Raw genomic sequence first — 18,612 nt, forward strand, 5'->3', positions numbered from 1 at the left:
AATGGTATGACGGCCTCCCTGTTGACACTAATCTTCACTTTTCCTTCATGTCTGGCCTGCAAATTCAGATTCTGACTGATTATAGTTTTACGACAATAACACCTAAAATAGAAACATATGCACAACTTAGTAATTTTGAATCCAGTACAAAAAAATTAAGGAATTGCAAAATAATCACCTAAACGTATCTCTCTAACCATAATGTGATTTAAAAATATCATATATTAGATATTAAGAAGTGCTTCAAAGTTAGAGATGCCACTTAAGAGATTAAAATGAGTCATTTTTCCTTTGATTGGCTCTGAACGCTGAGTAGTGAAAACTGATTAAATGTCTCGAAACAAAGAATTCCCCCACATTCTAGTCCAGAAATATTTCAGCAGACTGCTTGAACTTTGATGCTTATTTTCGAGTTTAGCAATAATCAGCTAAAGTTTAAGGACTTGTGCTTTGATGCATAAATAATCTCTTAATTCTGTCACTTCCTGTTGGATTCAAACTGAAAATCTTGAAGCATATTTCCTCCCCTGTTACGTTTTAAGACAACCAGCTGTCAAAGTTAGTGGGTCAGACATTAAAGAAAATAAAACCGCAAATGGAAAAAACCTGATTGGTAGAGCTTTGATAAATCTACATGATCTTGGTTGATGGATTTACAGAGTGGGAGTTCTTAGTTTTGTTGCATTTAATGAATAGATGGGGAAATAATCAGATTTTTTTAGCATTTGACTCGCAGATCCATTGCTTTTGAGCATTTTATTTTTCAACCAGAGCTGTCCTTTGTGAAAAAGCCTCGCCATCTATGACCTCAGCCAGAAACTGGGTCAGTGGAGGTGGAAGCTGGTAGCTTTTGCTTCATTCTTTCATTCATACATGGTACGCTGTCTGCAACGCTGCGTATCTAATTGGAACCAAGCCGCAGCGTGCTGTAACTTCACGTTGGGCACATCTGAATACAAAGATTTGCCATTTTTAAAGTGCATGTTGCCTCGGGGCTGCTAATTGAATCTGGACCTGTCCTCATTATTTAGCTTGGGTCAAACATGCTTTAGAAACGAGGTGGAGCAACATGTTGCCCTGTTAACTTGGATAATGAAATTACCGGCAGTCAACAGACATGTTCATTCATTTGAGATTTTAAGCGCCTGAGAGCAAAGTGGAGCGGAGCGGAGAGGGGCGTAAGTGCAGCAGCGATGTGTGCCTTTGCCTCATCATGCTTTCTTTTCCACCCATTCCTGGCGCTGCTATCTGCTCCCGTCTGTGATGAGAATACTGAGTAGATGCTATTTTAATTTCAGAAAGGCTGTCGACGGTCGCTGCGAGCCCAAGCGGTGGAGTGACAAGCCCCACAATTCACTCTGTTTTAACTGGTGTGCATCCCCATCAGATAAGCAAATGAAGACATCTTTTTAGCATAACATATGTCGGACTGATTGGTATGGCAGGGCGAGCGTGTTGGACATCCAGCAAATTGTCTCCTTTTAGAAAATACTGTCAATACCCTGTGCACATCTCAGAACAATGCTGCTGCACAGATTGTTTACCGTCCTGCAGGATATTTGCAATCCGAGACTCCAGTGGCTCACACTTTTTTTTCCATTTGCATAATAAATTGTGTTGTGCTTTGAATACATTTACTGTCACATTAAATGTCTAAAAAAAAAAAAAAAGAAGTTTATGATGACTTCTACTGTGTAGAAGAGAACACTTGTGGAATTTGTGCACCGTGAAAAAGTATTTTTCCTCTTAAAGGTTTCTTCTTTTTGCTTTTTTTTTTTACACTCACGGTTTAGATCATCAAATAAACGTTAACATAAAAATAAACCCCCCAAAAATAGCATAAAATGCAGTTTCCACCCATCCATCCATCGTCTATAAATGCTTATCGGTGCGGTGTCGAGGGGAGGTTCGTGATATCTCCACCGGTCATAGAGGCGGGGTAACCCTGGACAGGTGGTCAGTCCATCACAGATGCATTTTTCAATGTTTTTATTTATTATTTAAATAAATAATAATAAGTATTCGCTCCCAAAACCTAAGAACTGGTTATGTCGTCCTTGGCAGCAACAAGTGCCACAAAGTGTACATCCTTTGGCTCATTGTCTTGTTGTACGACCCTAGTGAGTTTGAGCTTAAAGTCCTGTGCTGATAGCAGAGAGCAGAATTCGTTGTTCCATCAAGTCATCCAGAAGACTGTTGGTCCAGACCGGCGCACCGCCCCCATGTCTACGTTTGGCCTAAACACAACGGGGTGTAAACCTTTCATAAAGTTCCACTTGGTCTGCACAGAATCTCTTCCCAAAAGTTCCCAAATCAGGATGGTTTGTGGTAAAGGTGAGATGGTTCTCCTTGGTCAGCAGTGGTTTTGGCCTGGGAACGTGTCCACGGAGGCCATTTTTGCTCAGTTGCTCTTTCTTATTGTCAAAACTTGACCTTAACTGAGACGAGTGAGGCCTGCGGTGCTTTAAGTCTCGTTTTAGGTAATTAAGTGACCTCCTGGGTGAGACACGGATGCCCTCTTGGATTACTTTGGTGGGCCAATCATTGCTGAGGCCGTTCTCCATAGTTTTAGGTTTTTGCCATGTGGGGCTAAAGGTTCTCATTGTGCTTCTCTGGAGCCCCAAAGCCTTAAAAATGTCTTAGTAAGCCTTTCCAGGCTAGAGGACGTCACGGACTTAGTTTCTCATCTGTCTCTGAATTTCTTGGGATCAAAGCAGGATACCTTTGTTTCTGAGCTCTTTTGGCTTCATGTTGTCAGAAAGGTTCTGATTTAGGCATTAGGGCTTGTGAAATTAAACTGTTCTCCATAAATGTGTTTGATCGCAGCCATTTCATGGTTTTATCAGTGGAAAAACCACATTTCCACACACGTGGATTTAATTTAGTTGATAAATTAAAAAAAGCTTGTTTGTATTTACTCGGGTTCTCTTTGATTTTAAATCAGTTTGATCTAAAGCAGGGGTGTCCAACTCCAGTCCTCGAGAGCCGGTGTCCTGCAACCTTTAGATGTGTCCCTGGTCTGACACACCTGAGTCAAATAATCAGTTAATTAGCAGGACTCTGAAGAACCTGACTGCATAAAGAGGAGCTAATTGGGCCATTTGATTCAGGTGTGTGGGGCCAGGGAAACCTCTAAAAGTTTCAGGACTCCGGCTCTCGAGGACTGGAGTTGGACAATCCTGATCTAAAGTTTGTGTCAAAGGAGCAAAAAGGAAGAAATCTGTAAGGAAGTGAGGACTTTTTCTGAGCCATGGATTAATTGTTTTTCCTTTCTGTGCAGGTTTCAACTTGTTTACAAAGACGGTCTAAAGCTCTCCTGAACGGAGGAAGGCGAGCCTCATGAGTCGACCTCGTGGATTTCATCGACAAAATGGATTTAACTAAAATGGGCATGATCCAGCTCCAGAACCCCAACCATCCCACCGCCCTGCTGCAGAAGGCAAACCAGATGCGTCTGGCCGGGACTCTTTGTGATGTGGTCATCATGGTGGACAGCCAAGAGTTTCATGCTCACCGGACTGTGCTAGCCTGCACCAGCAAAATGTTTGAAATCCTCTTCCACCGCAGCAGCCAGCACTACACCCTGGACTTTCTCTCACCAAAGACCTTTCAGCAGATTTTGGAGTACGCCTACACTGCCACGCTCCAGGCCAAGGTGGAGGACTTGGACGACCTCCTGTATGCAGCAGAGATCCTGGAGATTGAGTACTTGGAAGAGCAATGCCTCAAGATTCTGGAGACCATCCAGTCCTCGGATGAGAACGACGTGGAGGTCAGCGCTAACGACGGCAGCACGGAGGAGGACGAGGAGCGCAAAGGCCAGAACGGAGCCAAAATCTCTAAAAAACATTCCATGGAGAGCTCTTATCTGTCAGGTACCCAACAGGCCCCCAACATGTCCGGTGTGGTGGACCAGAGCCCCTCCGTCTCTACTTCCTTCAACGTCTCCAACCTGAGTCCCACCAAAGCCGCCGTGGACAGCCTGATGAGCATCGGCCAGTCTCTGCTGCAGCAGGGCTTTGGGGGTGAGCAGCTCATCCACGCTAACTCCCACCACCTGATGTCTGAGATCAAGACCGAAAACATGCAGGTGGACATGGGCGGCAACGGCCACGAAAGCCCTCAGAACATGGAGTCCAGCGCCTCCAGCAACGGCGACCGGAGCGGAGAAGACAGGAACCGAGACGGCCCCGGAACCCCGACCCGGAGCAGCGTGATCACCAGCGCCCGAGAACTGCACTACGTCCGCGACGAAAACATGGGCGACCACCAGGCCGAAGTCAGTCAGATGGGGCTGGAGGCGATGGCGGGGATGACGGAGAAGCACCTCGCCTCGCTCTACTCCCTGCCGGTCAATCACAAGTCAGACGCCATGATGTCCATGCCGGTGTCCATGGCCTCCGCTCTCCCCATGTCTCCGGCCCTGGCCATGTCTATGGACTTCAGCGCCTACGGGGGGCTCCTGCCGCAGAGCTTCATCCAGAGAGAGTTCTTCAGCAAGCTGGGGGAGCTGGCGGTGGGCATGAAACCGGACGGCAGGAACCAGCACGAGCGGTGCAACGTTTGCGGTGCAGAGCTGCCAGATAACGAAGCGGTGGAGCAGCACAGGTGAGTCGCCTCTTTATTGACCGCTTTGCCTTTTCCTTGAGTCCCAGCATAATATTTGACCTCAAAACTTTAAAGCATTGACCAAAGTATGGTCCGTGTTAGAGGTCTGGACCAGTGAAGAGCATTAACAAATGATGGGATGAATGAGTGAAACATCAACAGCACCACCGGGGAACTTTTCCCCCTCTTTCCTGTGAATCAGTGAACCGATGTTTAGCTGGTTAACCATAGTCACTGAGATTCACATCAGTGGTGCATTGAGTTCTGGCACCTGTTATCTGGTCGTCCAGCCCAGGACGACTGGACTGCATTCTGCCATTTATCTACATTTCTGGGTGTTGCCCTCAGAAACGGCATGACTGATGTCACCCTGCAGGTTTTCTGTGGGATTAAAGTCTGGCTGCTTTGTAGGTCTGACTCTTTAGTATGAGAAACCTCCACATATGATGAAGCCTGAGCCCCCTCGCTAAACAGTGTCCTCTGAATTCAGCGTTTTGGGCGTCATCTGACAATTTTGTTAGGCACAAGACTCAGAAAGAACAATGTTGACTTTATCAGTCTATAAATTGTTTCTCAGCTCCTCTTCAGACCCGTCAATGTGTTTTTTGGGAAACTGTGATGTCCTCAGCTCATGTTGCTCCTTTGATAATGGGACGACTGGTTGCTGCAGTACTCACGGATAACTGTACAGTTTTTGGGGACCGTTTCTTGTGGTTTGGGTCAGTCGTGCACATTCAATTCAGTTAAATTGTATTTATATAGCGCCAATTCACAACACGTGTCATCTCAAGGCTCTTTCCAAAGTCAGCTTCCATCAGATCCTCCAGGTTGGTGAGAAAGTTTCCTCTCTAAGGAAACCCAGCAGGTTGCATCAAGTCTCTCCAAGCAGCATTCACTCCTCCTGAAAGAGCGTAGAGCCACAGTGGACAGTCGTCTGCATTGTTGATGGCTTTGCAGCAATCCCTCATACTGAGCATGCATGAAGCGACAGTGGAGAGGAAAACTCCCCTTTAACAGGGAGGAGAACCTCCAGCAGAACCAGAACCAGGCTCGGTGTGAACGCTCATCTGCCTCGACTGCTATCCCCGTCGTCAGGAACAGGAACAGCAGCAGGGTAGAGTCTGAAAGCACGTCTGCTTTTACATAAACCCAGAGAGAATAAGTTCAGCTGAATGTTTTAGAAACCAGTAAAAATGTTTAAAAAGTGACACTTCTGTGGCCGAACTTTGTAGTTTGAGTTGTTTTAGGAATGCACTTCCTGTATAGACTCTTTTTCTGCTCCCAGTTGTTGAATATGGCAGATTTGCCTGCAGCGCCGTCTAATGTTTAAAGTAAGAACTGCAGTCCCTAAAGTGCAGATGTGTAGGCCATTCTTTCTGACCCAGTTTCTCATAACAGCTGCAGTGTAAATATATAATCATAATTTAAACGTTGTCTGATCACCGGCTGACCGTTGGCTGCGGAGTCTTTGCCGTTCTGGCGGTTCTTCCATCCGTTGGAGCTCCAGCTTTCTGTTTTATTCAATGTCTTCCTGTCTTCCTGTCAATTTTACATCATTGTAGTCTCATTATATGCTCTTATTTTTGTGCTTCCTTTCTTCACTTAACTCGCTAGTCAAATTATGACGTTCTCCAGAACAATGACTTGAACTGACCTGTTTTACTCCGGCTTTTCATGTTCTTTAAATAAGTCAACCCCCTTTTGACAGAACAAATGACTCTACCAATCAAACTTTTTAGTGTTTTTAAACAAAACACGCCCCACTCTTGTATTTTTTTTTCGTCTCATTGCTAAATAAATTTCCACTTCCAGCATTATATAGATTCATAAAATTTACAGACAGAACAACGGTACCACTGAATATTAAACTACAAAATGGTTAATATAATAAATATTTACAAAGTCAAGATTAAGAACAAAAGCAGGAGCATACTGCGATTTTGTTTCTTCCACATATATTTTACACTGCAAAAAGGGAACTAAAAGTAAGTGCAATCTTCTTTAAATGAGTGTTTTTTTCCTTGATTTGAGCAGATAAATAAGACTACCTGACAATGGAATAAGATTTTTGCACTTAAAATAGGAACAATTAATCTCCATCTTCTTTCAAGTGCAGGATGTCTAATTATCTTATTTTAGGGGTCAAAACACTCATTCCATTGGCAAATAGTTTGATTTATTTGCTCAAATTAGGAAAAATACACTAATTTAAAGAAGATTTTATTTACTCTTAGTTCCCTTTTTGCAGTGTATCTACACATTAAATTCACCCAGAGGAACCAGAGCAGAAAGTTTCAGCTCATTTTGGAGATGATTCCAGGTCTGCAGAGTCAGAGAAGACTGGAGTAATGATGTTCTGGCATCGGAGGGCGGGGTTGGTGTGTTTGGGCGATTTATAACAAGATACACATGAAGTGAACAAGCCAAGAATTGATTTATAGATAAAATTGTACTAATGAGAAACTGTAACATAATCAGCAGGATGCGTGTCATGACTGCTGGATCTGTTGGCTTTCTATTACTCTACTACACACTTTGACACTTGTATTTTAAACATGTATTTATTTATTGAGGGGGCGAGAGACAATTATCTCAGTGGACCTCGCTAAAATTGAATCTAAGCGCTTCTGGTTAGTGCGCAGTGAGGAAAAGTGGTAGTTTGGCCAGCAATCCTTTGATATCCAAGCTAACAAGTCCCTGCACATATCTGTTCCGCTGCATTGGAAGAGTTCGCGTCTTTCTTCCCGTCACGCCAAACTGCTGTTGGGTGCGGCTGACAGCCCCGGCCAGGAGATTCACTCCTCCAGGAACTGCCAGGTCGAAGCAGCGCTGTCTCAACATTGTCCAAGACCATTAGTCACACCTCCCAATATGCGGGCGGCAGCCATCGCACACACTTAGCACTGTGGAACCCTCCTGTCCTGGACCTGACTCCCTTCCCCTTTCCCATAACTGCACAAGGGGGTCCTTTTATTGGCTCGATAATTGGAGCAGACGGTCAGCTCAGGAAATGAGGGCTGAAGCTGGAGTCCTGAGACGAGGAGGTAGTTCTGGGAGAGGCAGCAGACGATACATCAGCCCCGCAGCTTTTTAGCCCGCTCAATCCGTCGGCCTCTCCGACCGCGGAGTTCTGGGGTTTTTACAGTCCGAGTTTTCCCCTCGACTCCAGGCGTTTTCCTGCATTCAAGGCCACCGTCTCACCCTGCAATGTTTGCTTAGATCAATAAGAAAGCGCAGTGGTTAAAGTTCAATCTTTACCCCCCATCACCCCATCCTAACGCCGCTGTATTTGTGTCACGGTTGTCTTTGGGAAAAATAGCGGAAATTACAGAATAGCTTTTACTCCTGAGAGAGGTGTCCTTGTTCACTGTTTCCCCGCCATTTAATAACAGCAATGAAGTCTGTTACTTCTGCGCTGTTGGCAATTACCACTGAAAGCGTTTCTATTTGTTTGGCCTTCGTCACAAGTGGCCGTTATTCATTATATAAAGGAGGAATTTTAGCGTGGACTGAGATAATGTGGGTTTTAGCTGGAAAAAGGTAAACATGCAGGTAGACGCATCTGCTTTATTTTCTTCTAACACAAACAGCTCTGAAAATCCTCTCCAGCCGCTCTGTAAGGGGCAGCAGTGTAGTCTCACTTTGTTAATGGACAATCTCCATCAGTCTCTGTCTTTTAGGGCGGCGGAGGGGGAGCTCGTGTGAAATGGTTGCCTGTGTTTCAAGAGGAATTTCATCAATTCGCTCAAGCTGGGAAATCTTGTATCAAAGGAGATTTCCAAACCGTTTCATGCATTGATCTTGCCGCTTTGCTCCGTAGCATACTAATAGGTTGATTTAGTCCGGCTGATACACCGACACGACACTGTTTAATATTGCATGCGCTGTCCTGACAGCCTCCTGAAGTGTAGAAATCAAACATTGCATCATCCGCCGCCGTCCGCACATGAAAGCGCCGCCGCGCGAAGCCGAGATGCCTGATAATTCAGACGCTCCTCATGTCCTCACAGATTCCTCCGTGGGTCATTGAAGAGCGCTCCAGCTCGGTGCCTCCTTGCCTTGATCCGTCTGCGCCTCGTTCGTTCCTCATGTTTTATTTCAGACAGGCAGAGTTCTGTTTCCTTGGACTAATTACACATCATTTCCCCCACCGCCTCCATGTCACCGTCACCTCTGCCCCCCCTCCTGCATGAAAAAAGTTTAACCTGGGTGCGCGCAGGTCAAGTCAAAACATGAGTGTAATTGTTTCCAGATGTGGCACGGGTCAATGCGGGGAGGTGTCTGCGTGTGTGCTGCAGTGTTGCAATGAATGCACCAGAAAGTACCCACTTCCTGAATAAATCTGCCCTCTGCCCCCTTCCATTCCTCTGTGCCCTGGATTATATCAGAACGAGCAGCACACCTACGGCCAATCCACTTCAGACTGCACCTGGAAACGAGTTGTCTCATGCAAATCAGGCAGGGATTAATAAAACTGTACCCGTAGCTCCAGGTGAAGACGTTTAAAAGGTCTTAAAATAAATGCCTTTTTTTATGGCAATAACAAAATCTCACACAAAGATTGTAGAAAAATCCAACCTTCAATTTAGGCATTTGATCGGGAATAAGTTCTTTAAACAAAATCACAAGTGCCACTATTCTTGGCACTTTGTTTAAGCCTGACACAAAACAATGGTGCATTCCTCCTCGTCACTCTTCAAAATATGAAAGACAAGAGAATGTTTCAATCAAGCAGGCCAGCTGGGTAGTACTAGCTTTACATTTATGCAGGTACATGCATTAACTATCATTTCTTGAAAAGGTAAATACTAGTTTATTTTCTACTAGCCGTGCTTTAAAAACCAGTTTAAAGCCGTTTATTAACTAGGCTTCTTCAGAACACCATTAATTAACTTGTTGCGCCCTTTAATGGCCCCTCCTGGTATAGCTGCTGCGCACTGCCAGTCAGCTGGCTGAATAAAGGTTTACCCCCTTTTTTTTCCTCACTAATACAAAAAAAAGAGAAATTTGGTTGTTTGGTGATATTTCCAGAGAGAAAATCATGGAATCCCAACATAATACTGTGCGCTGTAATACTTTTTTCAAATTACTGCGGAATAAATCTTGTGTTTTCTTTTTAAACTTTTATTCAAGTATGCGTCAAAGCAATCAATAAATGATCAATAAATGATGGAGATGATGTTTTTCTATAATCAATATGGTGGAGTAGTTTTGCGTTAGGGGCAACAATTTTTAGCGTAAAGTGTGGTGGGAAAATTCACAGATTTCCAAAATCAGGTGCAGAATGCCGGGCTTGGATCAAAGCTTGTGCACGACCACACGAGCAGCTCAACCTTCGTAGGATCAACAAGAACAAGGGAGTGTGTGCTGGTGTACGTATTATAAATTTGCTTTAATACTTAAAGCAAATTTATAATACTTATTGCTTATTATTTATTTATTTATTAGCATTTTGTCGGCGGGGATGGGCCAACAGCGTCCCATCCTTATCCGACACCAGCAGACAGAGCGCGAGTGCATAAAGCTAGGCGCGTACCAAAAAGAGCATCGGAAAGTGCAAGTAGGCAGGACAGCAAAGACAAGAGACCATCGATTAGAGCAGAGAGCTTGTTAGTACACACAATTTGGACGAAACTGTTCCTCGTGTTAGCCACTCTAGCACCAAGTACAGCGTATCAGGCTAGCCACACAAACATTTGCCAACAAACCACAGGAATTATCCACGGATTTCAAAAGTAACAGACAAAACGATGAATGCACAACTTACCCAGCCTTGCAAGAACAATAGGCATCAGTTATCTTGTCCACATCTATATTAATGCTGAGGGAGTGAGGGTCTGCCGTTTCCCTCATCGACCGATAGCATTTTGCTGTGACCTGCACAACTTTGGAGGCATCGCGTGGCTCAAATACCTTTAACTCATCCAAAAATGATGACATGAACTTGTTAATTCCTCTGTCCATTGTTGTCGATGATATTTTTTCAAAATCAGGCAGAAATGACGCACTAATCGAGTCAGGAATACTCCGCAAAGAATCAGTCCAAGTGGAAACCGCCATGTTTACATAGAAACTTCCGTAGAATTAAAGCGCTGCGAGGCTTTGTTTGTGAGACTTCAGAATTTTAGGTCAGTTGTGGGCGGAGCTTGGTAAGGTCCATGCTGCCAATTAGCAGACTTGCTCCATGTTGCTCAGTGTTAGCTCACCGCTAGCTGACATAACCACCGTTGCAAACATAGAATTGAAGTGCCTATATTGCTGTAACTGTATTGGTGTGTATGATAGTAATTAAAAAAACAACAATAAAATGACTGGATCACAAAGCTGGATCGGCGTCATTCATCTGATTTCCGATCCAGCGAATTAGTCAATATCGGAGACGATATCCGCACTACAAAAAGGGAACTCAAAGTATTTAAAATTTGTGTATTTTTCCTTGATTTGAGCAGGTAAATAAGACTATTTGCCAATGGAATAAGATTTTTGCACTTAAAATAAGAACAGTTAATCTCCATCATCTTATTTCAAGTGCACGATATGGGGTAAAAATACTCATTCAAGGAAAAATGTACTAATTACAGGAAAATTGCACTTACATTTAGTTCCCTTTTTGCAGTGCATCTCTAGCGTTTATGCCAACATTTATCAGGAGTGCAGATGCTGTAAAGGTCTTTATTAAAGATGCGATCCTTTAAGGGCTACTGCTCCTAATTTCAAATCCAGGTTGACATTTATTACACTTAAAGGAAGAGCTTGAAACCAAATGGTCGGCCACTCGTTATAAGAGCCTGAGCTTAAGTTTTCTAAACATCGCTGACGGGACATGGATTCATTCCTCAAAAGCCGCTCAGGGCTTCGGGGAGACAGGATCACTGCAATATTTTAGTAACCCTTGCAGCGAGAAAGCAATCAGCGCTGGAGAGGCTGGGGTGATTATTGGGCAAATAAATTTGTGATGCAAGGGGGCGGGGCTAAGTCTACACAGGCAGGGTAATAGAAGAGGAAACCCTACTCTGTTTGCTATTCTGAACACAGCAGCCAGTTCACAGGACAGCCTTGACTCTGTCTTCCACTTAATCGTACATTCTCATGCAAATGACCCTTTCTGTAAGGTGCATCCCATATGTGATTAAACAAAAAAAATCCATTCTGGGTATACCTCTGTTCATGTTTTACCCCAAATTGTTGATCAAATTTGAGAAAATAACCTGTTTTTGCTCAGCTCAGTGTTTTTTATTGTCAGGGTGTAAGGCGGGTGGGAGTGGTAGGAAATAATCACCCCCGCATTAACCTCCGCACGCGCACACACTCGTGTTCATTACTTTTCACACACGTTCCCCCCTCGAGTCGCAGCAGCCAGGGCTCGCGCTTCCATTTCCTCTCCCTTTGTGGCAAAAACGGGGGGACGGAGGGCGCTCTAATACCCCGGGCCCCAGGTGTTTAAACAGCCAGCCCAGGGCCCTTATCTGTGCATATCAGAGGCAGACAGATAACCCTTGGCAATCTTTCTTAGTAAACCAAGAGCAGATTGAGGCCTGATAGCACTTCCAATGCGTTTGTTGCAGATGATAACGAAGTATGCACACACAGGTAGATACAGGCTGGACTCTGAAGAGAGGTCAGTGGAAGGTATAGAGATCGTTTCCAAACACACGCCGACACTTGAGGGGCTGCTATGGCCACCATCAACCATTAACTACCCTTCCTGTCGTGGTTAGTCAAACTATAAGCAAGTAGACGGTTGGGTTCAAGTGGTCAACAGATAGTAACAGCCTGCAAGAATGGAAAGGTGCAAAATGGAATATCTTTAGCCAACCTTGCTTTGTTCCATCTAACGTTTCAAACTTAGCTTCTGCATCGTGATAAACTAACATATTTTACACTTCAAGTAGTTTTTGTGTAAATACTGGCATAAAATCCCAAAGCATGTGTCACCAATTAATCAATCAGTGATCAAACTTGTGCTCAATCGGCTCTGACCGGTGGTCGCTGAAACATCAGATTTGTTTTTCTTCCTTAAGTTAAATCAAAATTGAAAACTCCCCCTTTTTTTCCAGCTGTTAAGCACATCAGCAATCTGCATGTTTACTGGCTTAATGTGTTTGGAGTTTAGCTTAGAGAAAAAAGAAATAAAGTTGAGGGATGTGCATTCAAGCCAAAATAAAAGAAAACCTGCAGTGTCCCAAAAGCCGAGCCGAGGAAAACCAGAACTCTGTTCTGGCCGTCTGTAGTCATCACAACATTAATGTGTGTAGCTGTGACAAAGGGCTGCTTGGATGTGTGATTGGCTGTTATATTTATATGCAATGGATATTTGAGCTGATTATAGACTTATAGATGCAAACATTTTAATATCCTTTATGTTTTGTTACGTTCAAAACATAAACGTCAATGCAATGTGTGTTCAGCCCCCCTGAGATAATGGACTGGAAAATCACCTTTAGCTGCTATTACAGCTGCAAGTGTTGTGGTGCATTAATGCTTATTCAGTGAATGAAAGTTTCTCTGCTTTGCTAAACGTCTCAGTCAGATTGGACGGAGAACATCAGACCCTAGATGTTCATCCAGCTGGATGGGGCTTCTGTAGTCACTAAAAGCTTTTCCTCCCTGGATCGTTCTGCATTTATCTTCATCCACTTTACCGTCTCCTCTTCCCAGCTTCTCATTCCCAGCTAGCGAATAACAGCCCCACAGCATGACACCGCCACCACCGTGTTTCACTGGGGGGGGATGATTTCTTCAGAGTGATGTGTAGTCTTATTTTATTTTAAGTTTTTTTTACTCATAACATTTTCCACATTGATCAAGAAGTTCAGTTTTAGTCTCATTAGATCCAAGCAACTTCTTCCACATGTTTGCAAACTGCAGACTGGACTTCTTGTAGACCCAAGAGATTTCAGAAGAAAAAGAAAATCCCCAAAGGTTGCATGTGATATAATTTAAACTGGCCCGTCTACACCAGGTTTGTTATATTATTGTCATCAAATTGCAGAAACGGCAAGTGTGAGGCTCTTGGTAACCCAGAGCATGCGATGGTGATGCTAATTAAATATAGAAATAGTAAATGTCAAACGTATCATCGTCCAATTAGCAGCTAAGTGAGTCTCGGTAACGGCAAGCATGTTTGGGGTAAATTTGCTCTTTTTTTTTTTTCTTTTAATGACTGGCTTCACTGAGGTCTGTGCGTAACGTGAGCAGCAGAACTATCAGTTTATGACGGCGCGGCTGCAGAAATAAACGACAGTCGTCGGCGTGTCGACATCACTTTCACAAGCCTTCTGTGTTTCCCTTCAACTGCACAATTCAAATAAAGCCTGGCCGTGTGCTGTAACCATAAAGAGACGGCTATATGAGAGAGATGTGAAGCCCGCGGATAGGGGCCATACCTTCTCAGGCTTCCTTTCACAAAACAATCTATCATCTGAGATAAAAGAAGAAGAAGAGGAGCAAGGGGCCTGTGGTCCTAACCCGTGAGGCTGCAAGCGTTTTGCCCGACAACAAAGCATCCATTACATGGCAGTGGATTACCCCCTATTTGAAATCACTCAGTGAGCTAAGTCTTCCCGGCTCGCACTCACAGTTACAGTACGGTGTAATAATCCTGCAGCACAAAAACCCTCACTCAAAGAAAACACCCCCCCCACCCACTGAAGCCTAAGCGACAGACATCAGCGGAGGACCGTCTGACGCCGTCTCCCGTCTTCATCTTGGCATACAGGTGCTTTTTTTTCTGCCCTCACCGTCTTTGTTTATGCCTGGAGGAGCTCCCCGTTTGACCGGGCCCTCGGTGACGGCCACGGCCGAGGCAGCTGCTGGCTGACGCCCAATTATAGACAGGCTTTAAAAGGCTCCGGTTGAACCGTAAAGATTTACACTGCCATCGCTCTGATCTCAGATCTGGGCTCTGTCCACACTGTCAGGATAGGGAGATGTATCGATTAAAGACTTAACACAGGGAGGGGATACATCATGTGGATCCGGCTGCGCAGGCACACATCTGTGGACGGACCGGGCCTCGGCTTGTTGTTCGGCCTTGTGCTGTCACCAGGTTAGATTGATTGATTTTTCTTTTGATTTTGGAAATGTTGAAGTGAAGTGCATCACCAAAAAGAGAGGCGTCAGTAGTTCTAATGCACAGAAAGGGGATGTGGCAGTAGTGGGGGGGGAGCGATCTAATCAGCAGGGTAATTAAAACGCCTTCGTTTCCGAGATAAGAGTAAAGGGATGCATGTGTGCGATAAAAGTTAGCGGCTCCACTTGGTGTGACCAAGCGCCTGGGAGGGACTCAGGAGACGGTCAGGCACAGGATGACACCCACCTTTTTCCACCTATGGGGAGGTAGGAGGTCTCCAGTCCAGTGTGTTTTAAATATGCAGTACTGTGGAAAAGCAGATCCTCCGGTTTTTAAATGTTGGTTTTGACTTGTGCATTAGCTCCGACTATAACAGGGACCGTTTAATGTCAGACTGCCTTAAACAGAACCGGCCTAACAACATCCATCCATCCATCCATCCATCCATCCATCCAACCATCTTCTTCTTCTTATCCGGGGTCGGGTCGTGGGGGTAGCAGCTTCAGTAGGGAGGCCCAGACGTCCCTCTCCCCAGCCACTTGGGCCAGCTCCTCAGGAGGAATCCCAAGGCGTTCCCAGCAGAGAGACATAGTCCCTCCAGCGTGTCCTGGGTCTTCCCCTGGGCCTCCTCCCGGTGGGACGTGCCCGGAACACCTCACCAGGGAGGCATCCAGGAGGCATCCTGACCAGATGCCCGAGCCACCTCAACTGGCTCCTCTGGACGTGGAGGAGCAGCGGCTCTACTCTGAGTCCTCCCCGGATGACTGAGCTCCTCACCCTATCTCTAAGGGAGAGCCCAGACACACTACGGAGAAAACTCTACCTAACAACATAAAGTAGGTAAAAAGCATCTCAAAAAAGCAACTCGCCAGGCGTCGATGTAAAGAAGTTCAAGAAAGGATGAGGGGGGGAAAAAATCATTTACATCTTTCTCTCTGGAAAAGGTTCCAAAGCTACTTTTAAGGCCTTGGGAATCCAGCGAACACCGGAGGGAGACGGGAAGCCATGGTTAACCCGCCCAGGCTATCAGCTGGTGATTTTAAACTCAGTGTGCTGCGGTTATCCGACAGAGGACACCCTTAAATCTACAGCCATGGTTCAGAAATGATAAAATGGAAGGTTTTGGAATGGCCTAATTAAAGTCTGGACTGAAAGACCCGTTTGTATTTTAAAAAAAAACTCTCTAATGTGGCTGAATTAAAATAAAACCTTTAGTGGAATATGTTATAAATACGTATATTATGTTGTACCTTCTTAAACATTTAACTGTCAGTAAAAGACACACACGTATATACAGTGTAGAGTGTGTGTGTGAGAGAGAGGGGGGTGTCCTAATTACAGCAGCTTATCAGCTGGGATGCATATGTGTTTGTTATCGGTTTTCACTTCCTGATGTCTATCTGGGGTCCCAGAAGCTGTTGGTCGAGCCGCGGTTTATCTGCAGATAAATATTGTGCAACGCTGAGGAGAAGGGCGGCTCAAGAAATATTCAGCAGATGTTCATCTCTGCACAATATCCAGGTTCGTACAACCATCGTCAGCTTTCCAGCTGAAAGCAGCAGAGTCAATAAATTTTTAGTTCTGGTTCATAGCCCCCCCCCCCCCCCCCCCCCCCCCCTCTGTCCTCCTGGACCTGAGCGCTCTGGGTTCTAATCCCATCGATATCCCATTAGCATCCCCTCTCTGGGTCCCCGTCACATGAAAGAAGATGTGTCGGTTCCTTCTCTCTGATTCTATCAGTCTGGCAGGCTGTGAGGAGGGCGGCCACAAAGAGAAAATGTGCTCCAGCCAAAGGGCCAAACTGAGCGTGCTCACAAATATCCTGTGAATGTGTGTGTGTGTGCTTTCATTTGTGTGTGTGTGTGTGTGTGTGAAAAGCTGCCATTGGCACCTCGGAGGCCCCCTAGCCTCCCTGGGAAGTATCAAAAACGGAGCCCTCCGTGGCTTAAAGGGAGAGAGCTTCTAATTAGCCTCTTTGTTGCCACTTGAATGGTTCGCCAGAGATTGGCAAGGGGCCCCGACGGAGTGATATCAGCACGCTAGGAAGCTGGTCGTAAAAAAATTAGCCCCCATTCTCTCCGACGTCACCTGTCACAAAGGAGCTCTCAGGTAGGAAAATGAGGACATGGCAACACCATGTCGGGTTTTTTATGCAGCTCTTCAGGGCCGGGGGCGTCCTGTTGCTTCAACAGGTGGATTTAGGATTCAGCTCTGATTACCTCACAGATGAAGTGCTCTAGCTTTTATTCATATAAATGAAATCGGGGGGAAAACAACTCCCAATGTTATCAATCAGTCATCCAAGCTATTCTGCTTCTATGCAGTTTTCAATACTTCCCTTATTTTCTTAATACTTACGACGCTCAGATTGGTTTTACGTCTCATCTAACACTATTTCCAACGTATTGTAGTAGCTACAGTACATACAAAAGCTATATGTTTACCAAATTAATAAAATTTTGCCACTGGGAAAGGCAAATCTCTCTTTATTTATTTTTTTCTTCAAAAATACCCACATATTTAATTGATTTAAAAATTTAAAAATTGTATGAAAATCCAAGATTTAGATAACATTAAGTAACAAAACTGAAGTTTCACTAAATCACATTATAAAAACGTAAATAAAATGTAATTTGTTCCCTCATCCCATTACTTTTATTCAGACTAAAATACAGCAACCTTTTCTATTGAAGCAGTAATATTACACATTGTTTAATATTTTTAGATTAGGCTAGTTATAATATAAAATTATTATTTTTATCTTAACACAGGGAAGCACATATGGAAAATGAGGAGCCATGTATGAGTGTTGACCGTCTTTTAATGAGGATCAGGTATAATATTCACTGCACTATTTAATTTTAAATCAGTTATAAATATTTATAGATATTCAGCTATACCCCAGAGAACTGGCAAGGCGTTTTTAAACCAATACCAACCTAAGCAACAATATAGAGCAAAGATCAGACAAAGTTAGCAGCAGTTCTAAAGTAAATATGTTTATTGTACAGTAGCTGACAAGTTGATGTAATCTGGTTAATTAGGCTGTTAATTGTCCAGGACAGGAAGACCCACAGCAGATGCTCACATTACCATCAGTATGGATGCACCAATATGAAAATTTTGGCCGATATCGATATCCAATATTATTGTTGCTATTTTAGACGATAACCGATATGTACCAATTATTATTATATATATATATATATTATATATATATATTATATATAGATATATAGATATATATATATATATATATATAATATATATATATATATTATAGAAACTACGCTTGATTACATTGCTTCTCTGCTACAGTTAAACATGCCGCCTCATGGCCGACCCCTTCCCCTTCACAAACACAAATGGAAATAGATGTAAATGAATATTGGCTGTTGATATCGGCCCAATATCTGCTCCATAAAAGTATGTTAAAAATTTACCAATATCGGCCAATCTCGATGTATAATACTGATATACAGTGCAGCCCTAACCGTTAGCAATGGTAATTACAGTAGCATGTTGCTAATATGTGTTTCTGAGCAGTGCTTCCATAAAATGAGCAGTACGCTCCTCTGGTATCTAGATAGTTTTTCAGGTTCATAAACATGCCACTGTATGGCGTTTTGGAGAAAACACTTTTTCTGTCATTTCACTAAAACGACAAGGATGAGCTAAATCTGAGAAGCCTGACATTTTGCAACCACATTATACCAGAAACCAGGCTAAGCCAATCATTGGTTTCTAAATAATTAGCATAATAATCTCAAAAATATCAACCTCCTTTCTGTTCCACAAAGCTGTGATGGAGGTGGGGGGGGGGGGGGGGGTTGAGACTGATTCTTTAGGCCAGAGGAAATTATGGGGTACTTTTTCTCTGGCATCTCACGACCTGGAATCGTACAAACTGTTTGACAGAAAACGATTTGGGA

At 44.0% G+C, this 18,612-nt stretch overlaps 1 protein-coding gene across 1 annotated transcript in view; it reads left to right on the forward strand.

The window, feature by feature from the left end:
- The window catches only part of zbtb16a (zinc finger and BTB domain containing 16a), a gene marked incomplete in the record, with an annotated part of 327,435 nt that overhangs the window by 18,476 nt on the left and 290,347 nt on the right, over positions 1–18,612 (forward strand). The window contains 1 exon segment of the mRNA XM_036142739.1: positions 4,153–4,608. Coding sequence (XP_035998632.1) covers positions 4,153–4,608 — 456 coding nt within the window.

Source organism: Fundulus heteroclitus, chromosome 11, assembly GCF_011125445.2.
Source record: "Fundulus heteroclitus isolate FHET01 chromosome 11, MU-UCD_Fhet_4.1, whole genome shotgun sequence".
In the NCBI taxonomy this organism is placed as follows: Eukaryota; Metazoa; Chordata; class Actinopteri; order Cyprinodontiformes; family Fundulidae; genus Fundulus; species Fundulus heteroclitus.